Source organism: Curcuma longa, chromosome 1 (assembly GCF_044706935.1).
Source record: "Curcuma longa cultivar G26 ecotype Majalengka, Jawa Barat chromosome 1, ITB_CL_G26_1.1, whole genome shotgun sequence".
NCBI classification, from domain to species: Eukaryota; Viridiplantae; Streptophyta; class Magnoliopsida; order Zingiberales; family Zingiberaceae; genus Curcuma; species Curcuma longa.
The window spans coordinates 7318808-7332320 of record NC_133861.1 but is presented as its reverse complement, the minus strand read 5'-3'; the positions used below and the strand labels follow the sequence as shown (position 1 = coordinate 7332320).

The 13513-nt window shown below is 37.6% G+C and overlaps 2 protein-coding genes across 2 annotated transcripts; one reads left to right on the top strand and one right to left on the bottom strand.

The window, feature by feature from the left end:
- Positions 1–176: 176 nt before the first annotated feature.
- Positions 177–3571, top strand: LOC141829399 (uncharacterized). The gene is made up of 7 exons (XM_074716862.1): positions 177–587; positions 692–733; positions 1729–1811; positions 1926–2028; positions 2134–2347; positions 2837–2931; positions 3105–3571. Exons 1-7 carry the CDS (start codon positions 443–445, stop codon positions 3341–3343), a joined length of 921 nt encoding a protein of 306 aa, XP_074572963.1. The 5' UTR covers positions 177–442; the 3' UTR covers positions 3344–3571.
- Positions 3572–3626: 55 nt separating this feature from the next.
- On the bottom strand, positions 3627–12586 carry LOC141829389 (formin-like protein 18). Its single transcript, XM_074716851.1, has 19 exons — positions 12514–12586; positions 10777–11477; positions 10463–10684; positions 9709–10387; positions 8580–9639; positions 8375–8501; positions 7033–7104; positions 6585–6683; positions 6411–6452; positions 5910–5990; positions 5778–5828; positions 5616–5697; positions 5149–5243; positions 4839–4910; positions 4642–4758; positions 4436–4504; positions 4290–4356; positions 3925–4198; positions 3627–3850 (listed from the first exon to the last, which is right to left on the bottom strand). The coding sequence occupies exons 1-18, from the start codon at positions 12584–12586 to the stop codon at positions 4029–4031; spliced, it is 3879 nt and encodes a 1292-aa protein (XP_074572952.1). The 3' UTR covers positions 3627–3850; positions 3925–4028.
- Positions 12587–13513: the final 927 nt, after the last annotated feature.

Below are 13513 nucleotides of genomic sequence, written 5' to 3'. Positions count from 1 at the left end.
AACGGTTCAGACAAGGCAAGGAAATGAACCGCCAATTAACTCGGTCCAATTTACCGACACACGGGATAGAACGTCCGAAACGGACGGTGATGCCGTCGCTCATCAGCACTGCTGGACGGATCAGATCTGTTACTGTTCTCCAGCGCCGCAAAAACAAAACTCTCCCTCGTGGTTTGGTGACTTCTCCAGCTTCGCCTCCCCTCTCCGCTCCGATTCCCTAATCCCTCTCCTCTTTTGCTTCCAAGGATCGATCTTTCCACCAAAGATGTGATTTCTGATCGTGTAAGGTACCAAAGATGCCATCTTTGATGTGATCCGTGTTTCTGAGCGCATTTAGTTGGAATCTATGCTGCTGCTTTCGCTTTTTGGACCACTGTTTTCTTTCCCTTTTTTCGGCTAGACTCTCGGAATTGGGACTAGGCAGATAGGACTGGGGAGAGAGATGAGTGTGTCGATCTCGGTTATGACCTTTAATCTCCACGAAGGGGATCTGCCGAGCGATAGCCCCAATTCGTGGGAGAAGCGGAGGGATCTTTGCGTTAGTGTGATCACCAACTACTGCCCGACCATTCTTTGCACTCAGCAAGGTGAGTTCTTTGCAGATTTCTGCAGATCTAAGTGCTGATCTCTTTCCTTTTCAGTGAAGATTTTCTGAACTGTTTTTTTTTTCTCTATGTTCATTGTATTGTAGGCTTAAAGTGGCAGTTGGAGTATTTTCAGCAGTGTTTACCTGGTAATCACTTAACTGCTAAGTTGTCAGTATCAGATTGCTGTGTCAAAATATACCTTGATGTGCTTATGAATTGTAGTTCATTTGATGTGGCATTGTGCTTTCATACTAATCTTCTATAGAATGCCCAACTACTTCTTGTTGTTGACAATGTGTTGTGATGCCTAAGAACATTCACTGCTGCAGTGGACATGCTCTTTCTCATCATCTTGCTTTCATAAAATGAGTTATATGTGGTTTTAACTCAGAAACTGCTTCTTTGTAGTAGCACCATTCCCATGTTTCAATTGTTCTCTTTTCTATGTTCTTGTGTGAACTGGTGTGGCATGAGGAATCCAATTTTATTTATTCCATTTGTTCAACTATTTAGATTTTAGCCCTTTTGCCGTAGTGAATCAGTGTGAGCAAATGCACTTTTTGTTTTATTTCATTTGTTTGTCTATCTAGATTCAAATATTTTTTTGCCACAGTGAATTGGTAATGTGAGCAAATGCACGACCATCATGCTTGAATAAACTAATGGCTTGCCATAAACCTTCCAATGAAAGCTATGCTGTATAACGTTTTGACATTTTAGTCTCATGTTAAGGGTTAGCAGTGAAGAAATAATGGACAGAATAGGCAGATAAAAAAGGTATTTCTTAAGGAAAAAAAGATATACCGAGGTCTCGAATATCTGATAAAATATTTCATTTTCAGAATGATGAACTACAGAAGTATTTCTGAGAAAATAAAAAAGGTTTTCCTTGAGAAATCTTGTTCACCTTTAATGTTGGTTTTCTTTTTTTGCCTTTCCCTCGTGGTTTTCACAAAAGTTCATTCATAACACATTTCTAAGATAGTCAGGTCTAAATTTTCACAATTCTTCATTTCTAGTTCTACCAAATGCAGCTTAACAGTTGCTGGAAAAATTCTGCTATTTGATCACACATTTTTGAATCCAAGATCAGTTTGTCGACCCTTTTCCAACTATCTGACTAATCTTTATCGATCTCCAGCATACGAACAATTTGGTATTTCAAGGAAAGGATCTCAAGATACCACAGATGAGTATTGCACAATCTTCTATGACAAGGACAAGGTACTAAACCTTTCATTATCTTTTTCTACAAAACTCTTCACAGACTATTATATTCTCTAACTTTTGATCGTCATGTATTTGCCATTTGTGTGCAATCTCTTCGAATTCATGAAGGTTGAGCTTCTTGAAGGTGGTACATTCTGGTTGTCAGAATCACCTTCTGTTCCAGGAAGCGTATCATGGGGAGCTACAGTGCCATCCATTGCTACATGGGCTATATCCTATCATATTTGTTCTTACCAAACAAGTTTGAATAGTAGATTTTTCTTTTTGTAGCCTCTAAATGCTATTTGTTATTTGTTTCTTTGACTTGATTCATACACATTTCAACTCAAGAGAGTAGAACCACCAGGATTCAGTTTCCAGATTGTTAATACCAACCTCGACGAATTCAGTCCACGTGCACGTAGAAGAAGTGCTTTACTCACATGGCAGCACATAGCCTCTTTGCCTCCAAACTTGCCCATCATTTATTGTGGAGGATTTAACAGTCAAAAGGAATCAACTACCGGGCGTTTTTTGCTAGGAAGATCCAGGTAATCCACAGAGCAAAATAAATATTCAAGTATCTTAAATCGGTTGCGACTTTTAAACTGATTGAGTGGACGATCTTCAGTAGAATTATTCCATGAGTTCTTGAAATAAGTTGCTGATTTTTTGGACATTTCATTACTGACCGGTGAACATTATACTTGTTAGCCATCTTTTACACCATCAACAACTTGTATCCTAATTTCTCTGTTGCACCACGAACTTCATAGCCGACATTTCATTAATTTTTAGCTATATCTGCATATGTAGGAAATGCATTGTTTTTCGTTCTTTAAATTTTATTTTGCAAAACGGAAGGTTTGTGGTGGATTTCTTCTGCTAGTTTGCTCTTGCATAAGATTTATGACAAAGAAACAAATGAGATGCCTTTTGAAAATTGCTCTTGTATTAAAAAGATGCAATGTTGGACCTTTTGATCTAGTTGTGAAAGGAATCAAGTTCTCGTTAGCATATTGTTTCTGATATCATTGCAGAGAGCATGGAGTTGTCGGCGATATGAGAGATGCTTGGCCAAATGCTAGGGCGCGGAAAAATGTGTCCTTAATACGCACATATCACGGATTCAAAGGTAACTTTTCATTTGATACTTCTTATATTTTCGCTCGTTGCTTGCGTTTGATAGAATTTGTAAGTATTAAGTCAGCTCGCAGAGCAACAAGTTACCTGTTAGTTACAAAAAAAATTATGAAGAAAAGAGTTTTCTTCAACAATTGCTAGTTCAAACACATTACGGTACTGCAGGCGACAAACAAGGTGCAGTAGAATTCCTAAAGCTGATATTCAGAGCTCTATGTTTATGTTGGGATCGCCAGACTCAAGATTTGCACATCGACTGGATTCTGTTTCGAGGGCGTTCGTTAGTGCCAGCAACCTGTGAGGTTGTGAACAACAACATCGATGGCTTCTACCCGTCGTCTCATTATCCTGTCTTTGCTGAATTTATGCTTCCGCGCAATGTCAGATTGGTTGAAACATCTTGAAACAAAAGCAGTTGAATTTATCCCATTCCCATCTGCTTTGTTGTTGTCGTCGTCCGTTGTTGTGGAACATCTTTTGCGAATCCAAACTTGCAAGTGAGAGTTTCGCAAAGAATGTTACAGCATGTTTTGTCTATGTCAAAGTTGACCTTTATACTATGTCATCCTTCTCTTGATTGTGTCCATAGAAGGGATCCCGAATCGACGATGCACTTTGTGGGTTTATTTGTCTATCGACCTTCTTCTTCGTATGTATGTTTAGTGTTCATTGCTTGCATTGTTAGAAGTCCCAACAATTTAGGGTAAACTTCATAGGTTTTGAAGAGTACATAGCAAAACTTCTTTGTTATATCATCACTTGTGAAACAAGATGCAAGGAACATTTATACGATCATATTTGACAAACAAAACCCTGTTGAAGCGACAATAACTCGCGATAGGTTTGGGTTAGTAATCTGTACATGGTGACCGACAAAGCATTCTGAGTTGCACATCCTTTGGATAGTGAAGCTGCACGAGGAAACCAAGAGCTGAGTCGAGTGCATCACAATTTAAACGAGCTTAGCACACGATAACTCACTTACAATTTCAGCCGCGAGGATAGCTCCATAGACTACATACTCAGTTTGTAGAACTGAGATAGTTTCCTTTGTTATGTTCTATATCAGAATCCTGTCCTTGGATCATACTAATGGTGAAAGCACCAACTATTTCCTATCTGCTCTTTCTTTGAATTAGACATCTTTGGCTTCTCGACTACTTCCTTTTGTGCCTTTTTCTTCTCCACCTCTAGTCGTTTGCGGTTCTCTTCGTGGGCACGCGTGAACATTTTAACAAAGTTGAGAAGAGTTGAGACAACTGCACAGCAATCACATTTGCTAATCAATATCTGAAAACTCAAGTTACTCGAGTAGTGATGATTGCTTAGCTAAAACTCGATATTAGTCACCTTGCTCGAATGGGCACCGGGCAGGATCTTCTCCAAAGTAAAGAGCTAATGCATCAGCATTCCTACCCTTGAGGAGTTAAAAAGACTTGTGAAGCAAATCATGAGTTTTCAGAATGCGAAACATCGAAAACAAGAACATCACATACCACATTGGAATAAAGAGAAATTAAGGCTATAACTTCTGCTTCGGCACCAACCAAAAACTCCTTCAGCATCTAACAAAAAGGAGTTTAGGCAATCAATATTCTTCCGAGTTTCGTATCGCTGAGCAATAGAATAGAGTTCAGAAAATATGTAGTAGAAAACGACCACTGCAAATACATACAAGTAGCTATACAACATGGATGATTACCTTACGGAAAACTTGCGAAACAGGACCATCATGTTCAGAAGCTGTTAGTTCCTGTTCGACCTTCTCGAGTCCTTTGTTTATTGCTTGCATTTCTTCAGCCAAAATCTTCAACTGCATCTGCAAAACATATACCGATACATTGAGTTAGGTTCTAAATGCATCATAAACAACTTCAGAAGTCGAGTTATCATACATACCCTTGCTGCAGCTTCCAAGCTAACAAGAGTTTTAGGAAAGTCGAGGAGTTCAGGTAGCTTCTCTGCAAGAACCTGTAAATTGGCCATGTTGATCAATACTTCAAGTTAGGTCCTCCACCAAATGTGATGTCTCGAGGACACTCGTATTTAACTTAATCATAAATAGCGAGAATTCAAGCTTGAAAGCTTCAACTCTGTGTGAAAACATCAATTTACTAAGACATTCTATCACCAAACATAACCAACCCAATTCTTGTATTGATTAGCTTATGTACATATCTATAGCTACGAGTTTACGACTATGAGGTACCTTGCACAGATAATGCATAAGTGTCATCTTGTTGTTACGTGCTCGTGTATCTGTCAGTTTGAGAAGGCTATCCAACCTGAATCCAACTGCAGAACCTGCAAAACAAGAGTATATATTCGATAAATATCCTGAATCCAACTGAACATAAGTTCTCTATGGAACTCTTATCCAATGGACTCAGACTAATCTTTCTACATAGTCGAAAGACCTCCACTCAGGAGTAACTAGAGAAAAGTTAGCTCGAGTACAAGTTTCCTACTACAAAATGCCAAGGAAGCAGTAATTGTCAATTTTTTCGGTTAGACACAGGGGAAGGAAACTTGTGTTTTGATCTATTTTATCTGTTATTTCGGTTAGCCAAGGAGGGTTCTTTGTGAGAATCAAAGCGAAACAAACTACTATATCAAGAATCAAGATATTGATATCCAGAGGAATTGAAAGAGTGATGTTCTGCAAGTTTGACTCACCCCTGGCAGTTCCTTGGTTTAATGCATTTCCCAAACAGAGAATTGTCTGCATGATTCTTTTCAACTTAACAGAACTTCTGATCTGAGGATTAAAGTAAGCAATCGTAAACTAGGTTAGTCCCTCGATAGGCAAACTGAAAAAAAAAATGAAAGGCGATTTACCTCTTGTGAAGCAGAATTGATAATGTTCAGGTTGCCTTTAAGATCAGCAACCTACAAGAAGAATTCAAAGAAACTTATTCCAAGCCTCATCGTAAAGTTCATCCAAAATAAACAAAGCAGATGATTACGAACCAGGGAGCGAAACTGGATTTTAAACGAGAAGACTCTTAACTTGGATTCCACTCGAGGGACTTTCATCAGCTCCAAAAAATACTGATCAAAATCAATATCAATTTAGTCATCTACGACACAGAAGCAAAATAGAACTTAATACAACATCAATTTAGCCATCTCCTGATGCTTCTATCGATCCATTAGGCAAAACTAACAATGACTGTACATTTCATTTCCTCCTCTGTCGGCTGTTGAAGAACTATTTTACTCAATGTATAACCTCACACATCATTTCCTCCTGTCAAAAGGGTACTTGTGGAGAAATTTAAGGGAAACTTAAGGTTGACTATGTGATCGGTCGATTATATGTGTTGGTATGGTACAGTTCATGGATTGTATTAGTATGACAAAGAGTTAATGTCCAGAAAGGGCATGTTTGACTTAAACTACTATTTTCATGGAAATTTTATCTTCTACCGAAAACTAAATGGATAAACAGCAGCAGGTGAGCACACTAACCTGCTCACATTTTCCTAAACTTTCTCTGTCTCCATCGTATCCCTGAAATTATAGGAAAGAGTAACAAGAACTTGAAGCAATAGAAGAACAAAAATGTCAAGTAGAAGAGCTGATAATAACAGAGAAACCAGCGAAAGCCAAAACCATCAAAAGTGAACAGATTTAGATTGTTACCTTGAGTAGTTCCATTTCCTCCTTTGTAGGGCAAAACTTTATGAGGTTATCCACCTGATCAGCATCTAAAACAGAATCATCAAGGGCAAGAACTGAACTCTGTAAAAGAGACAACAATGTGTAGAATCATAAATAAACGGCTTCCAGAAATTAATGGAAAGAAATGTTCAGCAGCAAGCTCATGCCTTAGGATGATTCTAAAGTATCTATCAGAAATTGATTTTAAAGTACACCAAGCTAATGTTTTGTTCCCATAATCATTCATATTAATGTACCAACAGTCGTCAACTTGTCTCTCACCTAGACAATTACTTGATGATTTAGTGAAAGTAAAATAACGAAACAAATTGGCAACCTACACCATCATACAAAAGGGACAACATGAAAGTGCTATATTTTGTTCTGAAATAACATCACTGAAGAAATCAACCATCAGTCACCTACTTACCATTAAATCATTTAATGGCATTTTAACCTTGGTAAGCATGATTTCACAATTATTAGCTCGTCTGAGATCAATCTGCAAGCATGTGTGTAAAAGATATTAAAACTAGTATTTACCACATTCAAAGCACTTCACATGCTCATCTATGCGAGAATGCTATAGGTATCAAAGAATGCAAAAGTGTGTTTCAAAGATGGGTTGTCTATGACTCTAATCGCTTGTATCTTGTTCATAATTACATATATCAAACATTATTTATTCAAAATTAACAACAATTAAAAGTTGCATTTGCTTGCAGTGCAGAGGTGTACTAACACAATACAGATTCAGCAAGTAGAATTAAAATTGAAGAAAATGTTATATGAGAGTTTGGAAAACCCCCAATATAAAAGAAAAACTTATTTGACCTACTCCTTAATTATTTGGTACATAGACGACTAATCTCTAAAATAATTTATCCTAATGAAATATGAATTCTCTACTTTTTGTTTTGACTGCTTCAAAATATAAATTTAAAACTTTCAAAATCATAAAATCTAAACTTCCTAATCTCAAACTTCGATTTTAAAATTTCTAATTTTAAATCTAATTCTAAACTGAATCACATTCTATTATAATGTGAAACAATAAGAAAAAAAATTCCAGTTTTGTTTTCCGGAAAACAAAAACATTGATTTTAAATAGGTAGGAAAACCTTTCATAGATACAATGTAGAATTCTATCTGTTCTCATTAATCATACTATGTTACTTATAATTGGGTATGAGTATCTAGAAGGGTGTGAATCCAAGTATCTAATGTTGTTATTTCTTAAAATGTTTAAGCTGAACAATAGAAAAATTGAGTGTCCACTTGGAAGGTCGGTTCAGAAAATGAAGAAAGAAACTAAACTACTAAATTACCTCAGCTTTTTACCTGAAACCACTTAGACTTGAGTGCCGATAAAAATAAAATAAAGTATATGAAGTCAAAATGTAGTTAAGGCTAGAGAGATGCCTGGTTCAAAGGTCTCTCAACGTTTTTAGACCTTTTAGCTGCCATTCATAGGCTAACCAAGACAAGGTACTAAACTCCCAAGAAATTAATGTATGTAAGCCATCCAACATCAATTCTTGCAGTAAGATCACAGGATTATTGAGTTTTCCCATCATTATGAACAGTTTATGCACAAAGTACAAATTTGAAAGAAACTATAAGTGAAACACTTGAAGAAAGAAACTAGTCGATACCCATGTACCAAATTAGCATGAAGAATAAATGTATATGTTAAAACTGTATTAGAAGGTTTAGCCTATAAATAGTGTCTATGCATTTTCATGATGAATTTACAAGAAGCAATCATTTACCAGATGAACTTTGTCAGATTTTGGGCCAGTGCAACGCCCACCCCTGGAACTTGCACCCCGAGCATCAGGTGATGGCAGTGCTGCTGAAAAAAGACTCTCCAATTCAGACATATCAAACTCTGGTGCCCTAGCACAATCAAAAAACTACTATGAGCTAGATTTCAAAGAAGTAAAGACGTCGAAAGATAAGAAAGGACAACCGCACTTAGAAAATTCATCTGTATTCAGTGACTCAGCCCATAGGCTTCCTTGTGCTGCTCTTGTTACTTTAATCCAATGCAATGGCTTCAAGTTAGACTTTTTTGATGAAGACTGGTTAGACTGCAAATTTCTGAAATTAGGAGTTCTAGCAGGGAGCCGTCCCTTCCCCGCTAATGAAGGAGCACTGATGCCACTATGGGGAGGGGGAGGTATTGTGTCAGAGTTAGTTCCATTAGCTCCAGAAGAGTTAGGAACAGTAAGGCTCTTCAAGGAATTTGGAGGTGCAGGAGGAAGTGGTGCAGATGGAGCTGATATTTTGGCAGCAAAACCACCAGAATTGTTTGATAATATGTGAGGTTGTCGAGGTAGTGCTGACATTGCAACTGCTGGGGCAGGGCATGGAGGAGGTGGTGGAGAAGGAACAGAAGAAGTATCAATTCCTTTTCTCAGTGGCAAAATGTCAGTATTAGGACTCAGCGAGGTAATCAAAGGTGGTGGAGGGGGGTTGGGAGGTGTCTTACTTGCTATGGTCGCTGAGGCTACCTGATGTGCAACTGATGAAGAGGCAGTTTTTTTCAAGGCTGCAGAGGGAGGGTATGATGATGTTCCTTTCAAGGGAGGAGGAGGTGGAGAGGGAATTGATGTTAGTGATTGAACAGAATTTCTCTGATAAGAAGGTATAGTAAGAACGGAAGCATGTGACTCTGAAGTTGATATCTTCCAAGCAGGTGATGGTGGCACTGCTAAGCTAGAGCTTTTAAATGCCATAGGTAATGTTTTCACTGGAACTTGTGGTTCGTGACCGTCACAAGCTTCAGTTTTTGTAGCATGCACAATATTAAGAGGTGGTGGTGGTGGTGGTGGTGGCGGTGGTGGAGAAGGGACAGGTATGTGAACATGTGATGTCACTTTTGTTGGTGGTGGAGGAGAAGGAGGAGGAGAAGGGATAGGTAGATGAGCAAGTGAAGCCACTTTTGGTAGAGGTGGAAGAGAAACAGGACAAGATTCCGATGAAGTTACTCTAAGTGGTTGAGGTGGAGGGCAATGGGTAGGTGCTAGTGAGGCTTTTGTTGAACAGCTAGCTGAAGTTGTTGATAGTGGTGCTGATGACAGCCGTTGTGGTGACAGTGAACCTTCTTTTGCACAGCTTGCTGAAGTCGTTAATAATGATGATGATAGGCGTTGTCGTGAATCAGAGGCAATGGTAGATCCAGAAGCTGAAATGGTTGCGAGTGCTGAAGCAAACTTTGTTGTGTGAGCAACTTCAGAGGTATCAGATGCATGGTCATCAAGCAGAGCCATAATTCCAAGATCTGATGATGCACTATGATACCTTGAAACAGTTGGATGAAAGCCTGGAATAGAATTAGAAGAAAAGGCAGGAGTTGACCGAGATACTGGAATTCTTTGGGATATTATTTTAATCTGAGAAGGAAGTTTCTTTGGAATCTGCAGGCCATGCAATTCAATATTGTTCTTCGTATTTGAATCAGAAATTTTGTGGAGTGGAACAGAATACCTCTTAGGGAAAGAGGATAATAGCCTCCTGCTTGTGGTTTCACTAGAAAGGACTTCACCACATAGCACATCTGGGCCTAATTCTGTTAGAATAATGTCATTCCTAGATCTCGGCAGAGAAACTGCATCCAACTTATCTTGAAGAGCTTTTGAAGAAGCAATCTGCTGAAGAACTTCTGCTGCAGTATCTGGTTTTGTTTCCAGCCAATTCAAATTGTTAAATGTTTCCTTCACTTCAGAAAATGTTTCCAAAGATGGTGGTGAAGTAGATGTATCCATCACTGAAAGGAGAACCTGCTCACACGAAAATAAATGAAAAAACAAAAATTATTGCAAGCATAAATTTGGACCAACTCATCAAAAGCAGACCTCAACTCTGAAATTCTTCGGAAACCGATCTTTGACATCCCACAAGATATCTAATGCATCACGATCTAGCATCAAAATGTTAGACCTAACAAAGGCAGTATTGAACATCACTCTAAACATCATCTCCTCATGATCTAGATCCTCCTCCAAACTGATGCACTGTAGCACCACATCTCCTTGAATATGACAATGTATATCAATTTTAACTAGTTCACAATCTCCCTGCATGAGCAGAAATAAGCAGAATGCTGAAACAGGTCTACTAAATCATTTGATTGAAAAAGGCCACATGTCCATTCAATTGTAGAAATTACCTGTTTGTAGAAGTGGACTAACTTGCTCTTTTTGGGTGTTGAGAATAGCACTTTTGGAGTTCGATCGGCAGCAAGCAAGGGATCCTGCCCATATATTCGAAATAATGGCCTGTGTCCACCTGTTCCATAAAAATCTGGAATAAACCTAAGAATAACACAGTCCAAAGTAAGAACCCGATCAAGAGGAGGCCATTCTGAGTCAGAATTTCTTCTTGAGATATAGTGCAAGTATCTCAGTTGGGAGGGCAGTGGATTTAAAGGTGATAGCAAGTGCATGAGCTCACAAGGAGCTTTCTTGTAAATCATGTCTAACGTTCTCCATTCTCCTGCATACTGTTTGTGATAAACTAGAAGCGCTGCTAACATAAATGCTAGAACCGGCCAACCACCTAGCTCACAATGCATCAACAAGATATTATGTTGAGACAATGAGAGCCAACTTTCACTTGATCTCAAGAAATGGTGAATCATTTCCATGGAGAGCAATGGGCATCCTTCGAATTGCCGCGGATAGTCCATCACCGTCATTTCATACTCTGATAATATACTGGAAATCTGACTCTGGCTATCTCCCTCCCGGAAGTTAAACACCATGAAAGAGGTGTCTGGGAAATGTTCCTGAAGTTGTGCCACAATGCTTCCAATGTAGAACTTATACTCATCTTCCTTGGAGACATCGGTTGTGAAGCAGCAATCGAACACTGCAAATATTAAACAGAAGCTAATTTCTTCCATAAAAATTGAACAGATGTAGCTAGTCTATTTGAAGTTAGATTCATTCAAAAGCATTTCTTATTCACAAATAAGTTACTTTTGCCTAAGAATAGATTATGAAGCTAACATCTGAAGTTGAAGTTATACCCCAAATATGGGGTGTCCAAGAATTGGAGTGAAAGATAATTTGAAAAAAAAAAAAGAAAAACAAATGATTTGGGAATTTTGATATAGTATCCATGTTTGTTGAAATTAGACAAGTTTCTGCAAATGGACAGATTGAAGTTATTTTCATTAAAGCATTGGAGCAAACATACAAGCTTGTCAAAAATAACTAGCTAGGCAGCCAAGATCCATCATGTTATTGAGTTAGTGACCGAGAGCTCCATCACAACACCAAAACATCAAACAAGAAATAACTAGCTAGGCAGCCAAGATGAGCCAAGCTTGTTGATTTTTCGTATCAAGCTTATTCAAGTTTGTTTATTAAAAGTTTTATTGAGTTTAAGTCGATCTTGAGCTTTTACTGAGCTCAACTACAAATAATATTGTCCTTATAATTCATTGATCCAATAAAGGAAGTATATTAGTTTCTCATTTTTAATGGATTATAGGTAATATAAAATTATAAAATATTTAAGATAGACATTATACTTTAATATATAAGCATATAAAACTAAAAAAATATGATCATAATCAAGTTTAATACAAGTTAACAATAAGTTTGTCATCAATTATTTACAAGCTTTGTATGTGGACATTAAAAAACCAAGTTCACTAGTATCCAAACTTGCTTCTCAGTGAACATAACGAGTTCTTATTAAATCGAATATCTAATTTGTTCATGAACATTCTATACATTGACAGCCCTAGAATCAACCAAATGCAGATAGCAAAAATATTTAATCACTAGTAATGAAACACCAAATGCAGTAAATCGCACAAACTTGTATCAGATTATTTAGAAATCCACTTCATTTTGCAGCATATAAGAAAAGGGGTTTGATGGCATCAGAAGCATACCGTAAACCCTCTCGGAAATCTCCAACAGCCCATCTGGTGGCTTTCGGTGAAAGAGCTTCCTAAACAGCGCCATAGTTAAAATCCAGCCGAATCAAACGGAAACGCCAATGTGCCGAACCAAACAGGAAGACCAAAAAAACCCTAGGCTAAAGGGTAGAGCTCACGCCAGTTTTCTTTCTTCCACTGCGGAGAAGATGGGGCAAAGGTTGAAATACTCATCCAAAAGGACCAAAACTTATCTTTGCAGCAGAGGGAGAGTGGATTCGGATACAGAGCGTGGATTTTGCTGCAGCGTCAAGGAATCGCTACCGCCTTTTCTCTCCTGTTCCGATTATTTTAACCCCCTCGTCGCTGTGCAAATCGATGAAAACCGAGCGGAAAATGATGTTTTGCGAGTAAACTACGTCCAAAAACGAGATTTTTAGGAGGAAAAAGACGATCTTGGATTAGAAAAATCGAAGTGGAGATCTGGGATTCAGCGAACTGACTGAGACGTCCCTTTCTTGTGCGCTGCCTTGAGGATGACGTGGCTTTTCATCTCGAGCTTGCTTTTGCTGTTGATATTCATACACCCTAATTTGAAGTGTCCACCCGTTTATTGGTTGAAAGTTAGTTAATTGCAATAACTAACTTGATTTTATAGAAAATGCTAAATTTAAAAAAAAAACAATTCTCCCTGTGAAATTTAACTTTTATTCTAAAAATATCCTAATTTTTTAAACTTCTTTTTTCATAAGAAATAATAGAATTAATAATTATGAATAAAATACTAAGATCACAACAAAAATTTATTGAAAAAAATAAGTATGATAAAAAAAATTTAATACCAGAATTAGGATGGTTATTCTAGAGTGCAAAAGAATCAAATCAAATTGATTCGAATAGTATAAAAATATTAATATTTAAGTTTAAATTTGAAATATATATATGATATTTAAATTTAATTTAAAATTTTAAAAATATAAATAATTTTGACTCGAGCTCGATTTGAATTGTTTGA

Coding starts and splice junctions, on each gene's coding strand:
- LOC141829399 (XM_074716862.1), top strand. CDS start 443: ATGAGTGTGTCGATCTCGGTTATGACCTTTAATCTCCACGAAGGGGAT. Junction 734..1,728: donor TTTTCAGCAGTGTTTACCTG/GTAATCACTTAA, acceptor ATCGATCTCCAG/CATACGAACAATTTGGTATT. Junction 2,029..2,133: donor ATCCATTGCTACATGGGCTA/TATCCTATCATA, acceptor TTGATTCATACA/CATTTCAACTCAAGAGAGTA.
- LOC141829389 (XM_074716851.1), bottom strand. CDS start 12,586: ATGGCGCTGTTTAGGAAGCTCTTTCACCGAAAGCCACCAGATGGGCTG. Junction 10,685..10,776: donor TAGTCCACTTCTACAAACAG/GTAATTTCTACA, acceptor CTGCTCATGCAG/GGAGATTGTGAACTAGTTAA. Junction 5,829..5,909: donor AAATCCAGTTTCGCTCCCTG/GTTCGTAATCAT, acceptor TTCTTCTTGTAG/GTTGCTGATCTTAAAGGCAA.